Source organism: Podarcis cretensis (genome assembly GCF_951804945.1).
Source record: "Podarcis cretensis genome assembly, chromosome: 6".
NCBI classification, from domain to species: domain Eukaryota; kingdom Metazoa; phylum Chordata; class Lepidosauria; order Squamata; family Lacertidae; genus Podarcis; species Podarcis cretensis.
In genome coordinates this window covers 98,521,010-98,547,032 of record NC_137175.1, presented here as the reverse complement: position 1 = coordinate 98,547,032, position 26,023 = coordinate 98,521,010, and the positions used below count along the sequence as shown (strand labels likewise).

General features: G+C 43.0%; 1 protein-coding gene and 1 long non-coding RNA gene across 3 annotated transcripts in view; one reads left to right on the top strand and one right to left on the bottom strand.

Annotated features, from left to right (window-relative positions):
* Window positions 1-88: 88 nt before the first annotated feature.
* DARS2 (aspartyl-tRNA synthetase 2, mitochondrial) lies at window positions 89-25,648 on the top strand. 2 transcript variants are annotated; one of them, XM_079981386.1, is made up of 17 exons: window positions 89-248; window positions 4,481-4,580; window positions 5,191-5,257; window positions 6,989-7,090; window positions 10,233-10,328; window positions 11,868-11,991; window positions 12,247-12,293; window positions 14,446-14,552; window positions 15,317-15,386; window positions 16,624-16,803; window positions 17,694-17,801; window positions 19,450-19,512; window positions 20,707-20,859; window positions 22,034-22,252; window positions 23,649-23,759; window positions 24,124-24,199; window positions 25,152-25,648. In XM_079981386.1, exons 1-17 carry the CDS (start codon window positions 104-106, stop codon window positions 25,337-25,339), a joined length of 1,956 nt encoding a protein of 651 aa, XP_079837512.1. In that variant the 5' UTR covers window positions 89-103; the 3' UTR covers window positions 25,340-25,648. The 2 variants fall into 2 exon arrangements, with proteins under 2 accessions (XP_079837512.1, XP_079837513.1); XM_079981387.1 differs by lacking the exon at window positions 25,152-25,648 and adding an exon at window positions 24,658-24,827.
* Window positions 3,780-26,023, bottom strand: part of LOC307218894 — a 32,031-nt gene continuing 9,787 nt past the window's right edge. Inside the window, exon 9 of the long non-coding RNA XR_013840087.1 lies at window positions 3,780-3,791. This is a non-coding gene — a long non-coding RNA (uncharacterized lncRNA). The remainder of the gene's footprint in view (window positions 3,792-26,023) is intronic.

Below are 26,023 nucleotides of genomic sequence, written 5' to 3'. Positions count from 1 at the left end.
GTTGTTAGCTGCGCCAATGGCCGCGAGGGGTCGGTTCACGTGACCACGAGCGGGTGGGGGGGGGGCCGGGCCTGGCCGTGGCGTGAGGCGAAGGCGAGGAGGGATGCCGGCGTTCTGGAGGACCGTGCGCGGGCTGCCGGTCCCGCTCCGCGCCCCGCTCTCGCTGCTCTTCCCGGGCGGGGCGGCCCAGGGCGGCGCCAGGCGCGTCTCCGGCGGCACTCCGACGCTCCGCGCACCCGGCGCTGCAGGTCCGTGGCGCCCTCGGGGGGGCGGCGGCGGCGTCGGGGCTCCTGCTGAGGGCGGGGCCGCACCTTAAGGCCCCCTTGCCGCGCCGGGAAGAGAGCGGGGGGCTTCGTGTGGCGGCGCCCGCTCTCTGGCCCTCGCTGCCTCTGGAGGCAAAGGGGGAGCCGGCGCGGCGCTGCTCTTGGCGTCTGCTAAAAACAGTATTGCTTAGACCAGTGTTTCCCAACCTTGTGCCTCCAGCTGTTTTTGGACTACAATTCCCATCATCCCTTGCCACTGGTCTTGCTAGTCAGGGATGATGGGAGTTGTAGTTCAAAAACAGCTAGAGGCACAAGGTTGGGAAACACTGTCTTAGACAAGAGCCACCAAGATGCTTAGGTGAATATTGATCCCTTTTTTAGCATCTTAAACTTCTGTAGGTTTAAAAGTAGGCTTGTGAATTTGCTCTCAGTTTTACCTTTTTGTAAACTGTGTTTGGGTTTTTCTTACCAATCAGCGGCGTGTGATTCTTACGAATTATATTTATTTCTTTAATAAATTTCTATACTGCCCTTCATGGCTTCATCCAAAGATCACAGGGAGGTTTACATAAAAGCACAAAAATACATACCGTTTTAACAAAAACAGTTCTCCCCCCCCCCCAGTTTAAAAGGCCAAAGGTTTTTTAATCACTCAGAGGCCTGGTTATAGAGAAATGTTTTTGCCTGGTACCGAAAGACATGTAAGGAAGGTGCCAGGTGAGCCTCCTTGGAGGAAGCATCCCACAAGCAGCAGAATCCCCTGCAGAAAAGGCCTGCTCCCATCTTGCCAGCCTAGGGACCTGTCATGGAGGAGGCATGCAAAGAAGGGCCTCAGGGGATGGTGGCAGGGTCCAGGCTGCTTTATATGGGGAGAGGCAGTCCTTGAGGTCTTGTGGTCCTGGGCTGTTTTAAGACTTTATAAATCAAAGTCAGAACTTTGAATTGGGCCTGAAACTAAGTGGCAGCCAGTGCAGATAGGCCAGGTTCAATGTACAGAACTATGCTGAAGTGAGGGACGCAGGTGGCGCTGTGGGTTAAAGCCTCAGCGCCTAGGACTTGCCGATCGAAAGGTCGGCGGTTCGAATCCCTGCGGCGGGGTGCGCTCCCGCTGCTCGGTCCCAGCACCTGCCAACCTAGCAGTTCGAAAGCACCTCCGGGTGCAAGTAGATAAATAGGGACCGCTTACCAGCGGGAAGGTAAACGGCGTTTCCGTGTGCGGCTCTGGCCAGAGCAGCGATGTCACGCTGGCCACGTGACCCGGAAGTGTCTCCGGACAGCGCTGGCCCCTGGCCTCTTAAGTGAGATGGGCGCACAACCCCAGAGTCTGGCAAGACTGGCCCGTACGGGCAGGGGTACCTTTACCTTTACCTTTATGCTGAAGTGGTCTTGTCCCAGTGGCCGCCACATTCACTTTGAAGTAATCTAAATTAGAGGTTACCAGAGCTATCCCTGTCCAGATAGGAGCACAGCTGGGCCACCAGCCAAAGCTGAGGAAAGGCACTCTGTACCACTGAGGCCACCTGAACCTCAAGTGACATCAAAGAATCCAGAAGTATCCCCCAAGTTACATATCTGCTCCTTCGGAGGGAGTGTAATCCCATACGATTATCATTATTCTTTTTTTTTATTTTAAATATTTATTTCATTGAAATTTATACACAGCTTGATTTCTTGGCGGGGGGGGGGCTCTCAAAGCAGTTTACAAAAGATAAAACAGGAAAAATTGACAAGCCTACAGTGGTACCTCGGGTTACAGACGCTTCAGGTTACGTGTTTTCGGGTTGTGCACTGCGCTGGACCCAGAAATACCAGAACGGGTTTCGACGCATTCGTAGAAGCGCCAAATTGCAACCCGTGCATGCATAGACGCAGCGCTGCAGGTTGCGAACATGCCTCCCACACAGATCACGTTTGCAACCCGAGGTTCCACTGTATTTCCAAAATGCTAAAATGGATTAAGATTTGCCTCAACTTTTTTAAGCATCTGTGTAGGTTTGTCTAAAAGAAAGGTGTTTGCAGCAGGTGCCAAAGGGAGTACAGTAAAGCCGCCTGCTTGATCTCAGTAGGCAGGCAGACACCTGATAGGAACTCAAGGCAGTTTGCAGATTAAAAATAAAGAACTGCTTAAAAACATAAGAGGGGGAAAAAGAGAAATCCCTGAATAGGTTTGATCATTGGTTCTCCTTGTAAAAAACAGTAGGCAAACAGATCCACCTGTTTCTTCTCTGGAGAATATTTACCATACCTGCCTATTTAGATGATCATTGTATCTGACGGGGTTTTAATGCTCGAAAGCTTCTGCTGCAATAAATGTGTTTTAGGGTACCACAAGATGATGGTGTTGATGATTGCAACAATTAGTATAAAGCTTCGACTTCTCAGACCAGCCAAAAATTGAAACCCTATAACTTTAAATAATGTCTTGAAAATTTTGTTGATAGTGTTTGGGATCTAGTGTTGTGTATCCTGTGTTTAATGGAAGATGCAGGATATTCTGGTTGAGGAAAAATAGTGTCAGCACAACTCTAGCTAGAGCTGTCCCCTAAAGATTATAATTGTGTAGAAACCTGCTTAAATTAATGGGCCAAATTCTCCATAGGATAAGTCTGTAGTCATCCAAACAAAATGGAATACCCAGGATGTTCTAAATTTATTTCCTCTAGCTCCTACTGACTGCTCTTTTTTCTCATTATGAGCTCTTTCAAGATGCCTCATAGAATGAATTGTTACTATTTTGCTAGGAAGCTTCACTATGTCTCCGAGCAGTGCTCCTTCATTATGTAAGCTTTTTTTTAAAAAAAATAATAATATTGAGATTTCCAAGAAAAAAGAGAAAAGATAAAAAAGAACACAAAAAAGAAGTTACATAATCCAAAAAAAGGAACAAAAACAGATACACAATACAGAAAAAAACAACAAAAAATATGAACAAATTAAAAACAAAATCCCTCTTTCTCTGTCCTATAATTCATTTACTTATTTCCATGACTTCCTCACACCTCCCTCCTTTGTATTCCAATTCAAATAGTTAATTCAGCAAATTTCCCCCTCCTTATTTTATCTTCGTTCTTTATCTTAAAACATATTTTATCATTCTATTTCTCATCTAATTATCAAGCCGTTTTTTGCATATTCCTTTTTGACCTTATTCTTAAAAATCACTTTGTTTCATTCCTACTTCATTTTAATATCCATTAATTTTACACTGTTTCTGCAAATAGTCCTTAAATTTCTTCCCATAAAATTTCAAAATTTAAACCATATTTATGCTTAACTTCCTCAAACCTTTCTACTAACGCCAATTATTTCCTTTCCAGCAAATTCCCAATTATTTCATTAATATCAAGCTAGTTCCAAAAATAAAAAGAAATTCTCCTCAAGTTTTTTATCCAACGTCCCTTCTTCCTGGTTTCGGGTTATGTCAGTCCTTTCAGTCTCACGTCCAGTCCATCAATTTGGTGTTCTGATATCCGAGGCTCTTAAGTCACTTCCATGCCCCCTCTGCAGATTTTCTTGTTCCTGTTTAATCTTACAGCCTTCCCTATCCCTTGCTGGTTTCTTTCGTGGTTTCTTCCCTTTCTCCTTGGGAGGTGGGCTTCCGGGGAACTCCAACTGGTAATAGTCTCCATTTTCTTTCATCAGACTAGCCCATTCCCCGGAGTCCCACTCCCCCAGGTTAATTTTATAATCCAAGAAATTGTTGTTCCAGAAGTAGTTGTCAACCCGTTCCGGAGTCCCGCCAGAGCTAAAAGCTTCCTTAACTCCAAACACTTCCAGAGGCACATCATATTCAATCTTGCGATACTGCAACTTTTGGTCATGCAAGACTTTAGGTTTCTCCATCTGTATCTTTCAAGGTGCAATCCCAACCTCTTCCATCTTCATCTGCCCTTGAACTTGCCCTGTCAAGCCAGTTTCCTGAATTAGTTGTTGTGGAGCTTCTTTATCCTTATTTTCTATTGACATTAAATGCTATCTAGATACCATGTGCAATTTATTAATTCTTTACATCATTTATACAATATCCACCCTAGTAAGCCTTATTGAACTCACTGGAACTTACTTTTGAGTAGACATATATAGGATTGCGCTTTTAATATTCATGCCCATAACTGACATCTCTATAATTTGTTTTGATGATATGTTATACTGTGTTGAAAATGTATTACCTTTCTTATGAATGTAATTAAATATAATTGTTTTTTTCTCTATACAAGATGTCAATAGTTTTGTTTCCCGGACCAAAACTTGTGGGGAATTGCGCTCTGCTCATGTAGGTCAGGAGGTCACCCTGTGTGGATGGATTCAATATCAGAGGTAAATAAAAGCATCCAGGATTGTTAGATTGAAGGTGTTATGGCAAACCTTAAGTTGGCCAACAGCATTAGAATTGCTTTCCAGAGTCAAAATTAGGGTCCATCTATTCTAGTATCTCTTCTGTGAACTGAAAAAAATTATTGAAGTGTTCTAAATAGATGAGACTTAAGTACCAGTTCCCACATTGTTAACCTTAGCCAAGCACTGTTGGAGGAAACTGATTTTCTGGACCCATTTCTGCTGATTCTACTTGATCTCTTGATGGCTTTCAATATCCTTTTTGTTCCTACAGCAGTCTGATTTGGTTGCTAGTGGTTTCACTCCAACTTGAATGGTCAGTTCTGAAAGAGGAGACTGTGCTTGTGGGATATAGCATGTTTGGGACTCACTCTTTGGGAGAAGGTCCTAGCATAGCCTTTCCCCTGATTTTCTGAAGTTCAATATGCAGAGATTTCTTTTCTCTTAGACATGAGCATGAAGTAGTACCCTCAGGAACTCTGTATTATATTATTTATCTGCATATGTAAACTGACCTCATTTAAACTTTCTCTAATGTAGAGGTTTTACCTGAAGTGTTATAAACATTTCTGTTTGTGTCTCCTGTGATTAGACAGCAGCAGTTTGTGGTTTTGAGAGACTTCCAAGGACTCACCCAGATTATCATACCTCAGGATGAGGTGAGCTATCAAGGCTTGCTTCTGCAGTTGCACTGGTGAAATGATTTATTGTCGTCTGTCATGTTGCCCACCAAGCATTGCAATTATTCAAACATAACACATTGCAGGCATTGTGATTCTGAATATGTAACAGCAAACTTGATTTCCCATAACTACTTCTGATCATTTACAAGTGGACATACGACATATAGATGTTCATTCTGTGTGACTACACACAAGATTTATCAATGAATATACAATCATAAGTAGGTTATTTTTGCTTATATTCTGTGCTCATTTTAAAAGAAAAGTATTATCATTGGTGCCCTTATTGGTGTTATGAATACACTTAAACACATAAACAGTGCCTGAAAAGGGCTTTGGGATTCTTGTATTGTTTTTTATTTGTATATTATATTGTGTTACAGTTCGAATTCTATGAAATGTACAGTGGTGTCTCGCAAGACGAAAAGAATCCGTTCCGCGAGTCTCTTCGTCTTGCGGTTTTTTCATCTTGCGAAGCAAGCCATTAGCGGATTAGCGCTATTAGCGGCTTAGGGGCTTATCGGATCAGCTGATAAGCAGCTTAGCGGCTTAGCGGATCAGCTGATAAGCAGCTTAGCGGATCAGCTGTTTAGCGGCTTAGCGGATCAGCTGATAAGCGGCTTAGCGGATCAGCTGTTTAGCGGCTTAGCGGATCAGCTGATAAGCGGCTTAGTGGCTTAGAAAAAGGGGGGGAAGGAAAAGAAACCCGCAGGAACTCGCAAGACATTTTCGTCTTGCGAAGCAAGCCCATAGGAAATTCGTTTTGCGAAGCACCTCCAAAACGGAAAACCCTTTAGTCTAGCGGGTTTTCCGTCTTGCGAGACATTCGTCTTGCGGGGCACCACTGTATAAGCATTAAAAGAAGCAATAAAATACAGTGGTACCTCGGGTTACGTACTTAATTCATTCTGGAGGTCCGTTCTTAACCTGAAACTGTTCTTAACCTGAAGCACCACTTTAGCTAATGGGGCCTCCCGCTGCCAGAGCACAATTTCTGTTCTTATCCTGAAGCAAAGTTCTTAACCCGAGGTAATATTTCTGGGTTAACGGAGTCTGTAACCTGAAGCGTCTGTAACGTGAGGTACCACTGTACAATTAAAAATCGTACAACATCTAGCACAGTGTATTACAAATGCTACGGCAGGCAGAAAAACCATCTGATGATCTCAGCAAGGCCCTCAGCAACTTTCAAGTGGTCTGGGATCAGGGGAGTTGGGAACCGCTGGCCTACAAGGATAATGCAGGGAAGTGAGCTTAGCAGTAAGGTAAAGGAAGAGCAGAAGCTGAATGTGACTTGTTTAAAGGTAGAAATCACAGTCTGCTGTTTATCTCGCCTGCCTGCCTGCCTTTTTCTTCTCATTTCAAGTAGGATAAAAGGGGGTCATTTATGCAGGCTAAGCACCCGCAGAAACTACGAACCAGCTCTATGCTTACTGCCCAGGATTCTAGAAAGGAGTGCTGGACTAGGTGGGATTTGATCTGATTCAGCAAATCACTTCTTATAATCTTAATATAGAATTCATCAGCAGGATAATTCATTCTTGCTTGTGAATTTGTGGGCTGTGCAAATTCTGCTTTGGCAGAGAAGCCTAATATTAGACTGCAGTACTGAAATTGGCCACTACTAAGGTAGCTCATCAGTTCTAAATCCGTGCTCCTAAACGTTGTACCTGTGCAATCTTATGTGTTGTTTCCATCTTTCTGCAGGCAGCTTCCCATTTGAGGAAGATCTTGTATGACACTCCAGTTGAATCTGTAGTGAGGCTGACTGGAACTGTTGTCCCCCGGCCTCCAGGACAGACAAACCCCGTGAGTACTTTAAGGAGAATCTCCCTCTAATTTTATCTCAGTGTAACTTGGCCACTTCAAGACACTGCAAACTGTTTCCCGAAAGCTGAAATGTCTCCTCACATGTGACACAGTGTTTGGGTTTGGGAAGTGTGGGTCTGGATTTGTATTGCTTTGCCACTTACTGCTATGATATTTGATAAAGGCCTGGCCAATATATTGATATATCGCCCAGGATCGGTATGAGGAGCAGACCGTGACGTCAGCTTCACTCCTCGGTAGATCGCTGGTGAAACTGCCACAGCTCCTGAGTACCTCTGCTAGCAGCAGTGCTTTTTTTAAAAAAATGTTTAGTGGTACTCTCGTTTTTCTACTCCTATTGAAATACTGCCCCTCAATGAGGCCAAACTTAGATTCACAAAATGTTTAGGGGTATGTGTGCCTTGCATCCCCCAGAAAAAAAGCACTGGCTAGTAGTGTCTGCTAGAGTTCCTTCCTCCAGCGGCACTGCTACCAGAGGGACTCAGGAGCAGTGAGTGAAATATATTGCTGTTTGAAACTGCCATCACACTCTGCCCTCATACGATGCGCCGATACAGCTTCTTCCTCCCTCTGCATCTTTAAACTACTCGACTGAGGAATGTGAAGCTGTCCTTACCTCAGCCGAGCAGTTAAAAAGGAGCCCTCAGCCCAGCGCTGGCTTCCGTGAGCCAGTGGCGAGGTGGGGGGTCCTTGAAACTGCTTGGCTGAGGGTGATCGTGCTTGCAGTGGCGAAGCTGCGCGCTCTGACACTGGGGGCGGAAAGCAGGCGGGGGTGTGGCGGGCGTCCTGGGGGCGTGGCGCCCGGCACAGTAGGGAGGTACGCAGCGTGTGGCTGGGGGGTGGCGGCCGCAATGGTACCCCCCTCCCTGATGGTGCCGAGGGTGGCGTGCTCCCCCCACCCCCCTTTCCTCCTCCAGTTCGCGCTTGGTACTCCCCGCAGCGAGCAGTTAAAGGAGCCACGATGCTCTGTCCACTCGCACTGTCTCAGCTGGAGAGGGGGAACCTGCGTTGTCCCAGCCAGTGAGCGCCTGGGTGAAACCGCCTCAGTTCTCCGGGTGAGAGCTGAGGCAGTTTCACCAGGTGCTTTGCAGGCAGAGGCCAATGCAGCTGGTTTTTTCAACAGTATATTGCAAAACTGTGATGTTGGGCTGGTGATGCACTGTGATATTGAAAAGCTTATATCGGCCAGCCCTAATTTGATAATAAAGGGCTGTAACCTCCTGACTTCAGCCTCACCTAAAGGCAGAGGTTTCTGGTCTTGCTTGCTAAAAAGTAGGCTGCCCCATTTCCACTTGCCCCAGCAAGTGTCAGTGCCATTATCTGGTCAGTGTGATGAACAGTATTTGCAGAGGTGGGCAAGGATTGCCCTGGCAGTTACATAGCAACCCCCATTCCCTCAACGACAACAACAAGGTTGAGAGGAAGGCTGGCGGATCTTTGCTTCTGTGTGACCTTCATCCCAACCTTCCTTCAGATCTTTCATCGAAACCCACCTTTCCTATGACCTTTGCTTGGCTTAGTCCCCTGGCTCCCGTATCTGCCTGCAGCTCAGCTTATCACATGCAGCTGAAACAGTCACATATTTTTTCCATGCCAACTTCTGCTTCCCTCCCCTTTCTCTGTTTCCCACATGTTGCATTTTAGATTGTAAGTTCCTTGGCACAGAGACCTGCCTTCGGATCCTGCGCACTGTGCCTTGCACCTTGATGGCACTATAGAAATGATTAATAATAATGCTTAAAATAAGCCATGTAGGGCCAAAGTGGCTAGGGTTAGTTTTTCCTGCTAAAACCAATTTCTGCCTTCGCTTCCCACCCCCAGTGGGGAGGAGACAGGAGGAAGAATTAATTGTCATTCTAAAGCAAAAGTTCCCAAATTTATTTGGCCTACCACCCCCTTTTCAGCAAAAAAATACTCATTGCCCCCTGGAAATCTACCTTCTTTAAGTGAACAGAAAGTTGCAGTGACAAATTTGTGTTCTTTTATATACTGTATCTATATTTCTACCCACACCCTACAACATAGTAAAGAAAGATGTAAATAAAACACCTTGAGGCTTGAAATTATTATTATTTTATTATAATCAACCGTAGTAACATTCACATTACAGAAAATTAAGATAATGAAGGATAATATTTTTAAAAAATTATGTATAACATTAAAAATAATCCTAATGAGAAGGATGAACCTGGTGTGCTGCTATCAATTTATTAATGTTTGGTTCTAATTTTTGTCAGCAGCATTCTTATATCACTGTGATTAGTTATTTGTAGTCAATTTGTTTTTTTAGTTAACTGATTTGCTTGCCACTGGCCAAATAGAGAGGCAAGCTGTGATCCACTTTCTGGGTCTGGGTGAAGCCAAAAAGGGTTCACTTAAGCCCGGGAAAACCCCTCACCTCCAGCATCAGATCCAGGGGTGGCATCGCTGTCCCCCAACGGCACCCGACCTGGCAGTAAGCATCACATCATTACACTACCAATAAAACATGTAGGAACGGTTTTTCAAAATTTTCTTCTTTCTTTATGCTTCCACTGTCCCCTTAGTTTTATTCAATGCCCCCCCAATTGCACCCAAGGCTACTACCACTCCCCTGGATCATTCCAGCGCTCCCCACCACCTGGGGGTGGCATCACCCACTTTGGGAAACACTGTTCTAAAGTGAATGTTCTGTCAACGCAAGGATTTCAGCTATTCTCTTCCGCATGCTCTTTTGGGGGTTCACCCAACATCCCCCACATGAGGCAGGGAGCTCTGTTGTGCTAGCAGAAGTTTTTGTGTTGGCTTCTGCTAGTGGGATTAATTAGTTGAATCTGGCCCAGTGGTGACTGGGAGCTTGAAGCCTGCCTTGGCCTTTCTCGTCCAGCTGAACTGCAGGAAGTGAGGCCTATTGGCTTGTCTCTGTGCTGGCCGGGTGGTTTAAGCCCAGGCAAGCCTCCATCTTCAAAATGGAGAAGAGAAGTTTGTCTTTCCATTGGATAGGCTTAATGAGACAAAAAATAAAAAACATTCCAGTAAAATAATAAAGTATAGCACAATCGCAGATAGCTATTGGTCCATCATCTCAGGGATGTATGTAAAAATAGTGGTGATTATTTTTCTCTTTCTTGTTCATTTTTAGAGATTGCCTACAGGTGATATTGAAGTTAAGGTGAAAACAGTAGAGATCCTGAACTCCTGTAAGAAACTTCCTTTTGAAATAAAAGACTTTGCCAAGGTGATTTTCTCTTTATTTCTGTGTGGTTGGCTGTTTGGTACAAAGCATATTTGAAATTCTTGGGTGACCTTGTTCTTCCCACCTTCCTCCTGTCCAATCTTGTAGAAAGAAGGTTTGGGAAGAAGTGTGTGTTGATGATGTACAGTTCCAATTAACAGCTTTGGGGAAATGTTCCATAATTTGTCTTCAACTGAAAAGAACGATTAGCGACGGCTGGAGAGCAAAGGAAATATGTGAGAATGATTATCAGGCTTCAGAAATACTTCCATGACCTTATGATCATGTGGTGGAATGCCTTCCTTACTGAAATTCAAGAGGCTCCATCACTACAGTGGACGCTCGGGTTGCGAACGTTTTCTGTGCGGGGTGCACATTCGCAACCCACAGTGGCACGTCTGCGCATGCACGGGTTGCGATTCAGCGCTTCTGTGCATGTTCGACCCCCAAAACCAAAATATTATGCAAAATTTGATTATCCTCATCACGTATATATAAAAAGGCTAATTGAAAAGTTGGGGTAATACGTCCGTTTAAGATCTTATCAGTGTCTCTGTATAATGTTGCCCAGATTTCTTGAACTCCAGTACAGCTGCACCGTAGGAAGAGATACGATCCAATTTCTGAACATCCCCTCCACCACCTTAGAAGTGGAGATGAATTTATATACAAGAGTCTTCTAGGAGTCTTGTACCGCTTATGAATCAACTTTATTTTATTTTTTTTATAATATTTATTAAATTTTAGTTTAACAATAAAATACATAGGTAATAACACAATCTTTTCCCAAATTCCACATTTCATATTCATCTTTGGACTTTCTCACAACCCTTGTTCCTGCTTTCTAAACTCATAAATTTTACCAGCAAATTATTAACTTAATTTAATTCATATAATATAATTTTTCAATATTAATATCTCAAATTTTAAGATTTAACATACTCTTATCGAAACTTAATTATAAAATGTTACTTGTCCAAAATTTATCTTTTCATCTTCCAATTAGATTTAAATTTATATTTTTTATAACTAGTTTGTTGAAGCCATGTTTTTGCTAATCTTACATCTTTCTTAACAATCATACAATTTACAATATTTTTGTAGATAGTCCTTGAATTTCTTCCAGTCTTCCTCCACCAGTTAATGACAGTTCTTTATGTTTAGCTGATACATTATGAGAAGATTTTTTTTTCCCACATGGCTAAGTATTTTCAGTTATGTCACATTCTAACTCAATGTTCCAGGACATTCTTAAACCCGTTTGGTGTCTGGGTTCATATTTGAGCAAAATTTTATAAATATTTGAGATTATACCTTTTGAATAGTGTGAAAAAATAAGAATTAATTTTTCAAAATGGGAAAAATTACATATGGGAGAGGTCTGAACCATTTTGCTGTGAAGAAAAGCACTAATTTGTTGCCATTTAGCTATGTGATGTGGATGTTTCCTAATTTCTTTTTAATTTCCTTTCCCCCCATAGGCTTCCCATTCATGCACTTACTTGTTTTTTCTTCTGACCTACAACCCCTTCCCCTTCTCAGAAAACCGAGGCCTTGCGAATGCAGTATCGCTATTTGGACCTGCGGAGCGCCCAGATGCAGTACAACCTACGAATGAGGTCCCAGGTGGTGATGAGAATGCGGGAATACCTCTGCAATCGTCATGGTGAGAGAAGTGCAGAGAAGTGGAGAGAGGGTCTAGCTCAGTGGTAGAGTGCCCGCTTTGGCTCTCTGACTCTTCCTTGTCAGGCCTGGGAATATGCCCTGCATGAAACTGACAGTACTGTTGACAGTAGATGGACCAGTGGTCTGACCTGGTATCAGGCAACTTCCTTTGTTTCTAACTCATAACAGCAATTTAGTAATCCCTTTTCTTTTCTCCTTTTACTCAATAACAAGTGATATATGAAATATGTTTTAGGCTTTGTGGATGTGGAAACGCCAACACTATTCAAGAAGACTCCAGGGGTAAGTATTTTCTCTGTGTATATAGCTTTGTAAAAGTTTCTAATTGTTCGATTCAGAAAGGATTTTCATCAAAGTGGGAGGATGAAGACAGCCATTACTCTTTCAGAGTGTCAGATATTATTTGAAGCCACTGTCTCTGCCCTCAAAACAAATATTTTTTCTCTCAATCCTGAGTTCTGAAAAAGAGGGTGAGTTCTGGAAGGAGGGCGTTGGTATGCTAGCAGAAATTTGAGTTTTAACAAGGGAAGAAAAGAAAAAGCAAGCAAGTCTGAGTTCAGGTTCTGGTCAGGTAATCTCAGGCAAGACATGGATCAGTTTGCATAAAGCAATATTCCCTGCCTGACATCCTCTAGATGTTTTGAAGTACAACCCCCGTTATCCCCAACCATTAACCCTGCCAGCTGGGGCTGACAGGAATTGTAGTCCAAAACATCTGGAGGGGAGCAGGTTGGGGGGAAGTTGCCATAAGGCAAGGACAAGCAGATTAGAGGTCAGATTCTTACAAGGCAAAGCAAGGAGCACCCTGAAGCTCAGACTGAGCAGGCTCCAGTGTTGCTTTCACAACAAGCAAACCCAGACTGAGCCTTTTTCAGAGGTACAACTCAGTCTGAGTGGCTAGCTGCACCTTCAGTCTTGTCTCCAGGAGATGTGGAATTGAATCGCAAAGAATCATAGTATTGTAGAGTTGAAAGGGGACCCCAAGAGTCATCTAGTTCAATCCTTTGCAATGCAGGAATAGAACTAATAGCACGAATAAAACTGGACATCATAGTTTAAGAATAGATGTAAGGGTCCAATACATGTTGAGGGGGGCCTTCCCTTCAATATTCCCGTGACAGCTGTTTTGCTGTATTCGTACTGTTGTTGGTGACTGTCTTGAACATCACTTGTTGAAAAAAAACAAGTTACAGGGTTTAACTTAATAACTAATAAGTTAAAGCTTAGCTCTATTGTAGGTATTTCTGTTAGATCAGAAGCCTCCTGTATGATGGGTGGGTGGAACAGTGTGTGTACAAAGTTGCATCACGTTTAAGTTATTTTTTAGTTGCTGGTTTTCTTAGCATTGTTTTATAGATTGTGATTGTTTTACTGGTGATATTTATTAATTATGTTTTCTGCTGTACTTGTGATGTTCCATTAGGTTATTATTATTTATTTTTGCAAGCGACGTTGGGGTTTGTTTGAGTAGAAAGCAGATTAGAAATACAATCACTCAATCCCAGGGGGGGTCATGACACCTGCTTTGTGAAGGGATGATTCAGTGGATTGGGGGAGTTTTGTGCCTCTGGCCTCAACTCCCATGGTGTGTGGCTCCCACTGTCATCTGAAGCCAGGAAGCCTCTAGGAGTGCTTCAGACCATGGATCTATGATTGTGCAGGGTTTCAGGAGCCAGGGAAACTTACACGCATAGTGTTCCCTGCCTTAGGTGCCCCATGCTAATGTGTAGATGGGGGTCGGGTGGAGCCATATGCCATGCAGTGCCCCTTCATGCAAGTGTGCATGAAATTTCAGATTGAATCACAGAGAAGCCTAGTCGCCTTCTGATGCTGAATGTGTTACAACTTAGAGGGAACACAGATGCAACAGCATCCATGAGATCACCAGTCTCCCATTTCTTCTCCACCACAAAACAGTTTTAGTTTATTGTTTGTTATTTAATTTTAAAAAGGTGAACTGTAAATATGTGTAAGCTTCTGAAAAGAGGACGTGAACATCCCACCTGAGTTGCAAGGGGGGAGGTGAAACTAAGGTTAACATGTTTATCAGGGCAGATTGTTTGGTGCCAATAGATGTGAAACTGGGTTCTAAGGGCAGAAGAAGAACCTGCTCGACCATTGCAAATAAATACTACATGTTTATTTGCCTCTGGTGTGTTTTAGGAACCCACATTAGTACTGACAATTAGCGTTACTGCATGGCAACAACTGTGACATGCAGGAGACATGATTTGGGTTTGGTGGGCAAAGTGCATTAGTGGGTTTCCATTTCCAAGGTAAATGCTGTGGGAGGGTGTTGAATCTTTCAAAGGGAGCTTGGTGGAGGCAAAAAATATTTGGGGACCTGTTTTGTGGCTTATTGATCTGAAGTATAAGTTTATGTAATTTTAAAGTCACTGCAATTCCTGCTGTTCTACCCTTCTTTTAATACCAGGGTGCAAAGGAATTTGTGGTGCCCTCACGAGAGGCTGGGAAGTTTTACTCTCTGCCCCAGAGTCCTCAGCAGTTTAAGCAGCTATTGATGGTAGGAGGCCTGGACAGGTGAGTTTCTTGGGAACCTTCTGGTAAAAGGAATGTTACACGAGTGTCTCCTCCTACATCGGGGAATGGAAACCCTGTTCCCTAGAGTGGGGTGCGGGTTGGGCAGCAGAAGTTACTTGTCACAGAAACTGACACCACCCTAATAGGAAGAATAGGGTTCACAATAAAGTTGGCATTGTCTAGTACCTGAGGACAAGCCATTGCAAATCTGCTCAGCAGGAGTGCATTCTCCTGGTGCTTTTGGCAAGGTAAAGGGTAAAGGTAAAGGACCCCTGGACAAAAGGGCCTCTGCTCATAGCAGTGTGAGACCCCCCCCCCCGCTGTCTCCTGAGTTGGTGGAGCAGTTGCACTGCTGAGTTGTAAGGCCAACAGAAGCAGCAGTAGAGACACAAACCTCAGCAGTGTGGCAGAGAATCTCCTTTTCTCTTCTCTCCCCCCAGCTTTCTTTGGCAGTGCAGAGGAATTGTTCTGGGGACAGGTCAGTGCTGACACCAAATTAGGACTTGACAAATAATCAAGCCAAAGTGTGTGGAGCACTGAGTACTGGTTCAACAGTCATGAAAAATACCCATGCATAAACCTCCTTCCTCTGACCACTGATTATTCCTTCTCTTCTGTGTCCACTAGCTTTGTGCTAGTTATCATAGCCACTACTCAAGCAGCTCTTTCCTTCTGCCTGCCGCTGGTGAATGTCTTTGGAAAAAATGCTATTAATACTTTGTAAGCAGAATGGTGACAGTGGTGACCTTCAATTCCAATGGCAGGTACTTCCAAGTGGCCCGCTGCTATCGAGATGAAGGTTCCAAGCCAGACAGGCAGCCTGAATTCACTCAGGTAATTTATATCCTTTGCTATGTATTTTTTACAATTTGATATAAGATTTAAAAGCTCTAAGGAAATCTTGGACACGTGATCGGCACAACTTGTACAGCAGGTACAAGACATGATCTTTTTGTAACATAAATGTCCTTTTGCTACAGTGTTTAAAACAGTAATTTCTAACATCCGAAAAACACATTAAGGACCAAGCCAAAAAGTAAAGGTGTGTCAAGTGCCAATTACTGCGTGATAAGAACTTTGGCAAAATATTCCCTGGGAGCTTTTCACACATGGGCAGATTAATTTGCTGTAAGGAAGGTTTCCTAATGTAAGCTTCAGGTGCATCTGATAAAGTGGACCGTAGAACCTGAAAGCTTACACAGTAATAAATGCATTGGTCTACAATCCTATCCCCACCAACTGTAAGAGGTGTAGTTCCTTTGAAGGGTATATATTGTAAAAAATAATAATAATTAAGTTACAACAAGGAGCAGTGACATTGAAATATTACAAACGAATCTCCAGTGCCAAATCCCCAAAGTGCAAATCCTTCAGTTTGAAATGGCTGCTGTGAACCTCAATATCCTTCACCATAAGGTCCCATTATGGGCTAAAACAACTTAAATTCACAGGGTGATTTTAACAACTTAGAAACTAGGGTGGGTTGTAAAAATATACATCTCAGGTGTCAAAAGTCAGAGGTGCAACTTCAGTATTTGTTGAAAACTGTATAGTGGCTAGGTGCAAATTTACTTACTTGATTTGGGGTTCGACAGCTGCCCCCCTGCCTCCCCTGGCTACACCCATGCCTGGAAATGAACTGGCAACCGGTGCAATTGTTTTAAAACAGATGGTATGAATTCTGAACCAATAATCTGGCTGCTGCACTTTGGTCGTGTTGAAGTTTCTGAGTAATCTTTAGGCACAGCACCACATAGAGCACATTGCAATAATCCAGTCTAGAAGTTACCAGAGCATGGAGTGCAGTGGTCAGTCCCGTCCCCCGTCCCCCTGCCCAAAGGGGCTGTAACCAGTGAGCTAGCCAGAGCTGAAAAAAGGCACACCTGGCCACTGAGCCTGGATTCAAACACCTGTATCTTTTCCAGAATTTAGCTTCCATGATACTTCTCTTGTTTCAATTATAAATATTTATTTTGTAAGAGTTTTAGATATGGAAAAATAAAGTTCTTATGGTGCCTTTGAATGTTACTTATTCCCCCCTTTTTTTCTTTTTAATTCCCCCTCCCTCAAGATTGATATTGAGATGTCATTTGCAGACCAAGCTGGGATTCAGGCTTTAATTGAAGGCTTGCTGCAGTATTCCTGGCCTGAGGAGAAGAGACCCATCACAATACCGTTTCCATCCATTACCTATGATGATGCTCTGGCCACCTATGGGAGCGATAAGCCAGACACTCGCTTTGAAATGAAGGTGTGTTCTGGAAACTAAGTCCTGTTCAGGAAAGTTTACAGAGTCGGGTATGATAGTTACGTATGTTTTAATCAAATTTCTTAACCATCCTTTACTATATAGCTTTATGTAACTGTAAGGAAAGATACACTGGCTGTAGCCTACTGCTTTCCTCAGTTGGTGGTAAACCTGCTCTAAGCAACAAGTGCAAATGCCTTTTCAAAATTGTATTAAATGATCATTGTTTCTGTATGTGGACGGAAAGCACAACAAGAGTGAGCATCTGAGCCACATAAAAGCAAATCATCTTTTTAGTTCCTACAGTATCCCAAGGTCAACTTGGTCAGGTGCATCATTGAACTGTGGCCCACGAAAATGTAGCACCTCAATAAAAAATTGTTGTCTTTAAAGGGCCAGAAGACAATTTTTGCAGCAGTGTTCAAATCAACAGTGTGGCCAGGTGGGAGACCATTATTTGGCTAAACTTGTTTTGGGGGGCAGTTTAGGCATAGGCCGCTATCTACCCCCCCTGCAAGTACTTCTTTGGTGTCTTGCTGCAACAGACTAACATGGTTAGAACTTGAGTCATGTTAGGAAGAATTATTCCAAAACTTCTGTTGCGATTCACTGTGAATGGGTGTGGAGGGGGGCAGCTAAGAGTAGCTCTAGAAAGATTACAAAGACTTTTACTAATGTTGTGGCTTGTGCAAAAATTGACAACTTGCATGCAGTTGTCATGGGGGTGGAGAAATGAGAAGCTCTTGGTGGCCAAAGTGTGTGTACGCACCCACCAACATCCCTGCTGGTTGCTTGTTTCTGCAGTGCTTGAAGGCGGTGGTTCAGCAGGCTGTCTTGCTTATGTGTCATGTGCTGCCTTAACAACCCTCCAACTTCTTACTTCTAATGCTCAGATCATTGATGTCACTGATGTGTTCAGGAACACAGAAGTTGGAGTTCTGCAGAAATCTCTCAGTGAGCCCCGGGGCACCGTCAGAGCCATTTGCATTCCGCAGGGAGCGGTGAGTAGTTCTGCTCTCTTTTCCAAATGTTGTTTGTAATGTTGCTCCTTATATACCATCCATACAAAAGGGTTCTTGACTCTTCCCCTGTGCAGAGATCAGTAACAGTAGAACCAACTATCTGACTTTTCGAAGACATCTGAAGGCAGCCCTGTTTAGGGAAGTTCTTAAGGATTGATGTTTTTATTATGTTTTAGATATATTATAAGCAACCCAGAGTGGCTGGGGAAACCCAGCTGGATGGGCGGGGTAGAAATAAAATTATGATTATGATTATGATTATATTTATTATAACCAAAGACTGAATAAAAAGTGAACAGAACACAAAACACTATTTAAAATATCCATGATGAGAGATATATTGTTCTTAAACATTTTTATGGACATAAAATAATATGATTGCAGTGTTTTCTTGTTAATTGCTTTATGGCGTATACCAGGGATGTCCAACCGGTTGACCATGATCGACAGGTCGATCCCCGGTTGATAGCGGTCGATCGCGGGCTCGTTTTCCTCCGCGGGGGGAAAGGAGCATTCGGCCCTGGCCCCTCGCTCTGTCCTTTATTCGCACACGATTTCAAGAAGGAAAGATGGAGTTAACGCTTGCGGGTTTACTATTTGTTCAGCGATTTATGGCGCGTGCCCCCCCTACGGTCGTATCAATCACAAGTCTTTACTTATGGAAAAAGAGGGTGTGGAATTATCCTATCTTTATCCAAACCTTCCTCCAAGAAGCTCAGGATAGTGCATATGTATTGTTGTTTGTTGAGCCTATTTATACCCCACATTCTAATGGGAGTGCTCAAGGTTGTTTACAATGTAGTTGGGGTTTTTTTTAAAGTATATCTACAGTAATGATTTACATGGTCTATATGATGTTATACTCATAACAAACCAAAGACGTAGACTATGCTGTCCAGTAGACTAATGGTAATTAACCCAGAGCCACCTGATGGCTGAACTGAGGTCTCAGTAATTCAAGTCCTACACCAGGGGAGAACCTGTGGCCCTATGTTATGTCAGGGCAAGGTAGGTATCTAGTGGTCTACTTGGGAGCCCTTGGAATTTGGTGTGTGTCACTTGGCTGTGTCACTGTTGTTACACTTTCATATAGTGGGGAGGTTGAACACCGCAGTTCTTCCAATAATGGAGAAACTTTCTTAACAGTTTAAATTTGCAGGAGCTCAGGCAAATAGAGGACTTTCAAATACTTGCCTTTTTTCTCTCATGTTGATGGTATCCGAGAGAGGTTATTCATTAAACCTGCACACATTAAATAAAATTTTTGCACTGTCGTGGCTGTGCTTTTATTGTACCTAAGAATTGCCAAAGTTTTCTTTGCCAGAAATTACTATATTCATTACAAGTTTACTTTCCTTACATTTTGTTGTTGTTCTCTTTTAGTTTTCGTTCAGCTATCTTGCTTTGTATTCTGCATATTGCTTTTATAAGGTAATTGATTCCTTGTAAAAGTGTAACATGGGGAGTTTTAAAACACAATGTGAAAAAGTTTAATAAAATATGGAGCATTAACCACCACCACTCAGCATAATTTTAGGAAAAAACAGATAAAGGTAATAATAATGCCTTCAGAGTATATAGGCTTAATTGAATGATCTGTTCTTCTCTGTTGTTATCTTTTATTTAGAAACATCTTCGGAATAAAGATTTGGAGTCATTAAATGAATTGGCAAAATCCCAGTTTAACCAGGTAAGGCACAGAAACTTCCACTTCCATCAGTACAGTGGTACCTCTGGATACGAACGGGATCCGTTCCGGATCCCCATTCGCATCCTGAAGTGAACGTAACCCGCGCATGCATGGGGCACGATTCGTCACTTCCGCGCATGTGCGTGACGTCATTTTGACAGTATGCGCATGCGCAAGCGGCGAAACCTGGAAGTAACACGTTCCCTTATTTCCGGGTCACTGCGGAGCGCAACCCGAAAGTGCTCAACCTGAAGCATAGTTAACCCGAGGTAGGACACTAATTTCTTCTAAACTGCATGAGATGTGATGTTGCTCAGCTCTCATTCCTTTCAGTGAAGCTGGAGCAGGAGGAATTTCCCATGAATTGATTGTTCATCCGCTGGTGTTAATTTGAAAAGAGAAGATAAGAGAGTTGAATGCAAACAATATGTGAGAACAAGATCAAAATTAAGTGAGAACAAGATCAATATTAGCTCTGAGGACAGGTCTGTCCCAGGACTACTAGCCATAAGTGATCATATTTGATGATTTTGATCCCTGGATGCTGGGGATGAGGAATGTGGAATGAGTATCGCCATCATGCTCTGCTCTGCAAGAAGTAGTTGGTTGGAGATAAAATGCTGCACCCAAATCTGATCCAGAAAGGCATTTGCTAGTGTTTGCAGTCTTTGCATTAAATAAAAATATTCAAACATTATTAGACCATGCATCTTGGCCACCAACCCCAGAACAAGAACGTGCACCTGAGGTGCATAAGGAGCTGCATAGCTGAGTGTGGAGTTGTGTAGCAGGATTTCAGAGCTATTTTCCTGTGTCTTTGCTCATGGGAAATAGAGTATCTGAAATTTATCAGGTAACACTTGGGGTTTGAAGTATTCTGGGGAGTTGGATTGAGCTGTGCCAGGCCTTTCCACACCACAATGGTAACTGCTTTAGAATTATGATTACCATTTGTGTCTCCTCTTCTTCAGTTTGCTCCCTACCTTGCCTCCTTTCCGTGCTTTCAGGAATATGGTCATTCTTTTGCAGAAAGCCCGCAAGCAAATGATGGCTATATAAAATTGGGTTTTTTTTTTTTTTTTTATTAAACCTTTGTCAGTTGTGTTCATTGCTGACATGGATTTGGCCTAATTGTATCTACTTGCTTTTTCAGGAACTGCCTAAGTTTCCCTTCTGCCCTTCTCTCCTGAACAGGGAATATTGCACTTCATTTTGAGGTCTGATGGCAGCATGAAGTCCGCACTTGGTAAGTTCCTGAATGAAGAACAAAAACTGGAGCTTGTCAGAGCAGTTCAGGCCAATGTGGATGACGTCGTGTTGCTGGCAGCTGGAGAGCATGAGAAAGTGGTAAACAGAATATTTGACTTTGTAACTTATAAAGTAGCCCTATATGCCTTGGCAGCTAAGATCAGGAGAAAAGAACTAGATAAAATAGCGGTCAATTGCAAAGGTGATTCGGACATTTAAGCTGGCACATTCTATATGAGAACCCCCTGCTATTCTATCGTATGCAACAAATAATTTTTAGGAGAAGTGATCGTGGTTTATTGTATCTGCAGTGCCTAATGTTTTTATGGTTTTTATGCTTATTGTTGCTTTTCTTTTTGTTCCCATTGTGAATGATGCCATAGCCTTTGGCTAGTGCAATAAAGTTTATTATGATGGTGGTAAGGAGAATATTGGGTCCCCAAGTCTTTTATTGTTCTCATCAGCATAATTACTGTCAAGTTTTCTGCTTGATCAGCTGTTTCAGATCAGCAGAAGATTTGGCAGGCCCACCTCCTTGGTGGTGTTTAGACAGCAAACAAAGGCTGTTCAGTTCTGATGTACCTATTGCATAACCAGTTTCAGGTTTTCCCACTCCCCTTTTGTAAATCTGTTTCATGTGCAGTTTTCCATTAGTATGTTAAAACACATTATTGTTAGAAGCGTGTTAGACACCTTGGAATGGAAAGGCAGGATATAAAATATTTAAATTCCTCAAAGCTGAACATAGCCTAAGTACCATATATGATGACTTCCACAACCTTAACAGCTCTCCAGCTGTGTTTAGACTGATGAGTGGAAAGTTCCTTATTCCTACTCTGCTGTAAGACTTTTAAAACCTTGACTAATTCCCCCAGATCATCTGCGAGGTCAGAATGTTTCCCATTTCTCTCATAGAGCCAAAGGATGGCTTTATAGCTGAGGCACTCCTTATAAAACAGAGACCATGTGTTATATATCAATGTAATGCAGTTTTGAGAATTTTTAAAGTAGGAAGTACAAACTCATTGTCAGATAACTTGGATGCAAGATGGCTAAATAGCAGCTGTTTTATATTAGAAAGTGTTTTCTACCTTTTTTGATGTTTGAAGAAATGTAAGTTTAATCCAAGAAGTCTTAAGTGAAGAATGTAATCCACTAAATTTTATCTGCCTCTGTTATTCACTAAATAAAATAAAGTGTAGAATATGATTGTTGTCGCCTTAAGCTAGTCTTTATCTCTCTGTCCCGTCCCCCCGTCCCCGGTTCTTTTTAGTGTTCTACATTGGGAAAGTTGCGCTTGGAGGCTGCTGATCTTCTGGAAGCAAGAGGCCTGTCTCTTCGCAACCCCTCTGCCTTTCATTTCCTATGGGTGGTGGATTTCCCCCTTTTCCTCCGGAAAGAAGAAAACCCCAGGCAGTTGGAGTCAGCTCACCATCCCTTCACTGCCCCCCACCCCTCTGATGAGCACCTCCTCTATACAGATCCTGCCAAGGTGACTTGGTGCCTTTTTTGGTTTTTGTTTAGTGTATTCAAAGAAGCCATGCAGGGTTAGAAAAGGAAAGGCAAAGCAGCCTTGGAGGATTGTTCCACTCCCTTGAGCAGATTTCTGTCTCTGATGGAGCTAGTATTCACCATAGTTCAAAGCATTTTTATTGCAGCTAGTTTTCAATAGCTAACATTAAGTTGGTTTTACTTTTGCCGTTGGTACATTCCAGCCCATTTTTCTTTCAATGAGATACGTCACCAACTCGGACAGGTGGATCCATAACTTCCTGAATCCCTAAATAATTCTGTCTTACCTGGATTTATTGATTCCATCCAGGCACTCAGGAACTTCATTGCACTATGGTGAGCTTTCACCCCCAAATCTCCAGAAGATCTTACCAAGCAGTTTCCTGTATTGGTTACATAGTGTGCAGCATAGGAATTTGTAAGCCTAACACCCAAGAAGCCAAATAGTAATCCTTGCCAGCACCACCTTTTGGAATCTACCTACAAGATAGGAGCAAGAACACTACTGTTGAGAGGTGTGTAAATGGAAAACTCAGGTGCTTCCTGAGAAGCATGGAGAGATACAAGGAAACCAGAGATGTGTCAGCCTTACAGTTGAAGGAAAATAGAGGTGGCATCATGCACTGATGATTTATAGGATTTATTTTAATGACCTGCGCTTTCAACCCATTAATTGCAGTGGTCTGTTGTAATTCACTGGTTTTTAACTTTTGCTGGATAATGCTTTACAATTTAAAAATTGGTTTTTAATAGATGTTTGTTTTCATAAACCTTGTGTTTTGAGCAGTGGTACGCGGGTGGCGCTGTGGGTAAAACCTCAGCGCCTAGGACTTGCCGATCGCATGGTCGGCGGTTCGAATCCCCGCGGCGGGGTGCGCTCCCATCGTTCAGTCCCAGCGCCTACCAACCTAGCAGTTCGAAAGCACCCCCGGGTGCAAGCAGATAAATAGGGACCGCTTACCAGCGGGAAGGTAAACGGCGTGTTCCGTGTGCTACGCTGGCTCGCCAGATGCAGCTTGTCACACTGGCCACGTGACCCAGAAGCGTCTGCGGACAGTGCTGGCTCCCGGCCTATAGAGTGAGATGAGCGCACAACCCTAGAGTCTGTCAAGACTGGCCCGTACGGGCAGGGGTACCTTTACCTTTTACCTAGTCTAGAAATGTAGCAGCAGTGGTAGAACTGGGGAAATGTAGAAGTGTGTGATACTGTGGAATTACCAGTTACTTGGGTCTTTGGACCCCCAATTTCTATCTACCCTGTCTCTAAGCAAATTTCCACCTAGTTCAATAGCACTCTCAGGAGAGATTGTATTTCACACAGATGCAAAGGGTACAAAGAGAAGTATATAGTCTAATTCTCTTTCTGTTCTTTCCAGGTCCGCGGCCAGCACTATGATCTGGTGCTTAATGGTAATGAGATTGGAGGTGGCTCCATTCGAATACACAGCGCAAAGCTGCAGCGTTTCATTCTTGAGACAGTGCTGAAGGTAATAGCAAAAGTGATTCTGCATATTATTTAAAACATTCAATCATACACTGCTCCTCATCCTATTGGATTTCACAGCGAGTTTCAACCAATATATGATGGTATCAACCAGCTAGTCTGCATGCTTAGTTGTTGCACAATTGTTCTTGTTCGGCAGCAGCCTGCTTCATCAGAAGAGGGAGAAGAGGACTATGCAGATTGCAGCTCACAAGTGAATTCCCTGTGTTTCACACTTAGACTGAGAAAATCTGAGCTGAGCCACACATGCTCACGGAAGTGGGGGCGGGGGAGCAGGAATTAGAAAGCAGGTTTACCAAGTCTGGCCCTTTAAGTCATGCTGGTTATTAATACTTGTTTTTTTCTAGGAGGACACAGAGCTGCTTTCTCACCTGCTTGAAGCACTGGACAGTGGCGCACCTCCCCATGGAGGAATAGCATTAGGTCAGTATCTGCTTTTACTTGAATCACAATTAACACTGACCATCAACACTAATATTACTTTCCATTGATACATTACACATACCCTGATGCTAGAGTGACTAAACTAACAGTTCCTGAATTAATCTAGCCTTCCACCATGCCCCAGTTGCAGTCTGTAAGAAAAGCACGTTTGGATGAGCAGCATTTGTGGCAATCTGATTTCGCTGTGGGCTATTTTATTACCTGGGCACGTGTGTGTGTGTGTGTGCACTAACTTCACCCTTGTCAAAGTCAGTTCAGAAAAGCATGTTGTTTTAACGCAAAAAAAAATGTATTATACATACAAGGTACTCTTTTAAAAAGTCTGATTGCAGATTCTACACCTTAGGAAAATTTGCACATAATCCAAGTGCTCTAGATCACCACATTGCTGCAAAAGCCCTCAGTCATTTAATCTGCACCTCAAATATGTTTGCTAGTTAGACTCCCAAGTGCAAGCAAAACCACTTTCTGAATCTCCTGAATAGAACTGCAGCCAACAGCCATCCTGGATGGGAAAGCCCTCACACCAAGAACAATGAACACAAGATCTACATATGTTCATCCACACTTCCAGTCTGTTTTGTTGCTAGAAGCAGAGCTTGAAACAAACACAGTGGTGCCTCGTAAGATGAAAAGAATCCGTTCCGCGAGTCTCTTCATCTAGCGGGTTTTCCGTCTTGCGAGGCATTCGTCTTGCGGGGCACCACTGTAGTTCCAAATGTGCTGCTTGTTAGAGGCCACACATCTGGTGACAAAATCAAACATTATTATACTCGAGTCATTTTATTTAGCATTATTGTTTGCCTGCACAATATATATTGGTCATGGAAAGGTTTTGGTGCTATGGAAGAATGGCCTCACAGCCAGACTAATCTTCCCAATGCCCATTGAAATTTGATGCTGCCACTAACATTCAGTGTCTGTCTTTTAGGACTTGACAGGCTGATTTGCCTTCTAGTAGGAGCTGCAAGTATCCGAGATGTCATTGCCTTCCCCAAATCGTTCAAGGGAAGAGACCTGATGTGCAATTCTCCAGATTACATTGCCCCAGAAGAGCTTGAACCATACCATGTCAAGATTGCAGAGCCCATGCCAGAAGTGAAAGTGAAAAGTAACTGACTACTGTACATGACAGAAATGAAGAGTAAAACATCCAGTAGTGAACCCATTGGATTTTTGGAACTGTTAAGATGGTCTCCGGTACTTACTTTTGATGGGAAAATGGAGCGCTTCACACTATAGCAGATCCCTTTGAGCATGTCTGCTGGAGAAATCAGGCACTAGTGACTATGGGTGCATGAGGTTTTTAAAAAATCAGTGACTTGAGGCAAGTGAAGAATTGTTTGTAAGCACAGGCTATAATTCAATTTTTATTGCAAGTTTTTGTACTATTTTGTAAAACGCAGTAAAAACTAGTTGTATGATTCAGATTTTGGAGCTCTCAGAAGTGTTTAGGAAGCTATTTTTCTAATTACCTTTAGATCCCACCTCAAGGTGCCATACATGAGTACTCTCCTTTTATCCTCAAAATAATGTGAGGCAGGCTCAGCTGCTTCCGTAGCATGACAATGGGGGGGGGGGTGTAAGTAGGGCATCAGAACATAATAAACCGTAATAAACTGCTAGCTCTCACCCAGCGCAACTTTTTAGAATAATTAGGTCATTACAACTCTAGAGGAACAGCCAAATTTAAATACGAATTTGACCCACAGGTGTGAGGCATTTGCAAGCTTTTTTGCGGAGAAAGTCTTGCTGCTCCGCTGTGACCTCCCTTCCAATTTGGTAACAGAATTGGAGGCTCCT